This window comes from Gavialis gangeticus, unplaced genomic scaffold (assembly GCF_001723915.1).
Source record: "Gavialis gangeticus isolate Ggan-Ray unplaced genomic scaffold, GavGan_comp1, whole genome shotgun sequence".
Taxonomy (NCBI): domain Eukaryota; kingdom Metazoa; phylum Chordata; order Crocodylia; family Gavialidae; genus Gavialis; species Gavialis gangeticus.
This window is the reverse complement of record NW_017729012.1, coordinates 11,583,940-11,586,870: the sequence shown is the minus strand read 5'-3', so window position 1 is coordinate 11,586,870 and position 2,931 is coordinate 11,583,940. Positions and strand designations below refer to the sequence as shown.

The 2,931-nt window shown below is 67.4% G+C and overlaps 1 protein-coding gene across 1 annotated transcript; it reads left to right on the top strand.

The window, feature by feature from the left end:
• OVCA2 (ovarian tumor suppressor candidate 2) lies at positions 1 to 298 on the top strand (the record flags this gene model as incomplete). The annotated part of the gene is made up of 1 exon (XM_019510987.1): positions 1 to 298. A coding segment is annotated over one exon (276 nt), but the record flags the coding sequence as incomplete, so codon positions are not given.
• Positions 299 to 2,931: the final 2,633 nt, after the last annotated feature.

The following is a 2,931-nucleotide window of genomic DNA, read 5'->3' as shown; positions in this document are numbered from 1 at the left end:
GGGGACGCCCGCTTCCCGCTGCGCTTCGCCGTGCTGGTGGCCGGCTTCCCCAGCCGCGCGCCCGCCCACGCCCGCTTCTACGCGGAGCCGCTGGCGCTGCCCAGCCTGCACGTGGTGGGGCACACGGACGCCGTGATCCCGCCCGCCTGGAGCACCGAGCTGGCCGCCTGCTTCGTGGACCCCGTGGTGCTCACGCACCCGGGCGGGCACTTCGTCCCTGCCGCCGCGCCGCAGCGCGAAGTCTACCGCCAGTTCCTGGGCCGCTTCCTGGCGTGACCGTGGCTGGAGCAGGCTCGGCGCTCCGGTGCTGGAGGGCTAAGACGGTCCGCGAGCCGTGCGGGGAGGTCGTGGCCTCCAGCAGCGCGGCCTGTCCTCCGCCGTGGCACGGCGGTCCCTCCCGTGCGTGTAGGACTGAGCCCGCAGGGTGGGGACGGGAAGAGCTGGTTTGCCGGGGGTGCAATAAATGGAAGTGCAGCGAGCTGGGGTCTGGGCCTTCTCGGGGTCCCCAGCCCTCCCCTGCCGGAGCACACTCAGTCCGCCCTGCCTTTCACACTTACCGGGCAGTGTGCTGCCATCTCTCTACGTGGGACCAAAGCCTGGCAGGGCCCTGGACCGTGGGACCTTTCCCCGGTCCCCGGGTGGGAGTCGCAGTCTCCGGCTGCCGTCTCGGGGCAGAGCTGTGTTGGGGGAGGTGCAGGGGTGTCCACCTGAAAAGGCCCGGCCGGGCCGGGCGAGGGAAGGGCGGCACTCTCTCTTGGCCTGCGGGTGGGTCGGAGCTGAGCTCCGGTGGCTGCAGCCAGGTTTCTGGCCGTGGCAGCGCTGTCCCCACAGTGGTGCTTGCCCTGACCACGGCGTTCACAAGCTCCAGGAAAGGAGGCAGGATCAGCCCAGACCCTCCTGTGCAAGCACTGGTTTGACCCCCCACCCCCCAGACAGCAGCCTGGCCCAAGGACACGCTGCCCTGGCCCAGTTTGGGCTGGGAGTGAGGGCTGTGTCTGTCCAAGCACCTTCCCTTGGGCTGCTTGGAGCTTTCTCCGCAGCCTGCCATTCCCCACGACGCGGGCAAAAGCTGTCTGTGCTGGGGACTCGGGTCCTTGCCACGGCTGGGGGGGGGCAGCTGAGAACTAGGGCTGGCCCTGCTCCCGTGAGGCCAGGGCTGCGTGGTGCCCAGCCCCTCTCCCCCTGAGTAATGCTGACCTGAATCCGGGGTGGTCGCAGGCCTTGGCCTCGGTGTGGAGGGCACTTGCAGGTGAAGGGCAGCTGCTCCAGCCCCACTCAGCTGAGCAGAGCCAGGCCAGGGAGGGTTGTGAGAAGAAAATGCCCCGGCCTCAGCTCCAGCCACACGTCTGGAGCAGCTGGGATGACCGCAGCAAGAGATGCCCAGTGAGCACAGCAGGCTGACGGCCTTGGGCCCAGTGAGTTGGGGCTGTGGTCAACACCTGTGGCTGTGGGACCTGCCTGTGTTGGGCCGAAGGCAGGTCTGTGGCCGGTTGTGCTGGGGCATGTTCTGTGTGTGCGAGCCTGGTGCCCGCTGCACTGCCAGCTCGTCCTGTCGGGTAGGGGAGGCAGCGGTGGGTCGCTGCCAGGCCCCAGCGGGGACGGCCGAGGTGGGGAAACCCGGCTGCAGCTTCGTCCTGGCTCAGCCCCCGCTCCCTGGGCCGCTGGAGGGGGCATTGCAGACAAGTAGGAGGCAGCAATGGCTCGGCGTGCTCAGGGCCCTGGCAGCCTGTGCTGGAGGGCAGGTTTAGCCTGGGATGCTGCAGGACAGAGGTGCAGAGGCCCTGCCTCATGTTGCACGTCACATCTGCGTTGTTTTTAATTAAGACAGGGCTGAAGCACGAGGACACTTTGTCTGCCACTAAACTTTTCAAAGCTGTGAATCTCCCCACGCTGAGGCTGCGCTTGTCTGCAGCGACTCCCAAGGGCTGAGGAAGTAGATGAACTCCTGTATCGTGGAGGATTCACAGCAGCATCACAAACCTGTCCTGTCCATGCTGTGCTCTCCGAGCAAATGCAGGGGCTTCGTCTCCTTCCTCCAGCCCTGGCCTTCTGCAGGAGGTGCCCGTGCCCCACGCAGCCCTGCGCTGTGGCCCTGGCAGAGCGGAGCAGATGCAGCAGAAAGCACCAGATCGGTTCTGCCTTGAGCCCTGGCAGGACCCGAGTCCGGGCTTCGTTGGCATCTGTCTCCGCTCAGAAACGTTCCCGGCCAGGTCTGGAAAGTGGCTAAAGCCCGCTGGAGATCTTGAGGGCCTCTAGGTGCTGCGTCCATGGGGATTAGGAGCCTGTACAGACTCTCCAGCAGCACCTGGTGCTTTCCAAGCCTGGCCCTTGCCCTGTGCCAGGGACTTGGCGGAAAGCTGGGGTCATGCCCTGTGGACTGGAGGAAGGAAGTGCCTGGCCCAACAGCCAAAGCAGGGCTCAGGTAGGAAGCCTGGGGCCCTGGTGCCCGGCTCCCCCTGCACCCCTGTGCCAGGTGCAGGACCCCAGTGCCAGGCCTGCTCCCTGCAGAGCTGGGGGTCTCGCTGGCGTTGAGGAGCTGCTTGCACTCATGCCTCATGTCCGCTGCTGGACTCCAGCCCCGTGTGGGGGCTTGCACAGCAGCAAGGCCGAGGCCCTGGGGAGCTGCACCACCCTGGGGGGCAAGGCCTGTCCTGCGGGGCTGCCCTGGATGCCAGCTGCCTGTCTGTCCCGACTCAGTGGTAAAGCCGAGGATGGAGGGGGCCGTGGCAGCCGCTCCCACCCGTGTACCTCGCCACTGCCTCTCCACGCCAGCGCTGAGGCCTGTGAGTGCAGGCTGCCCGTGGCCCTGGATTCAGGTCAGCCCCGCAGCGACCGGGGCAGCAGGGACGGCGCCGGTCGCCAGAGCAGTGAGCTTCCGCCCCGGCTCGCGGGCAAGAGCAGGCAGCGGTGGAAGCGCTTCGCCCGGGGCCG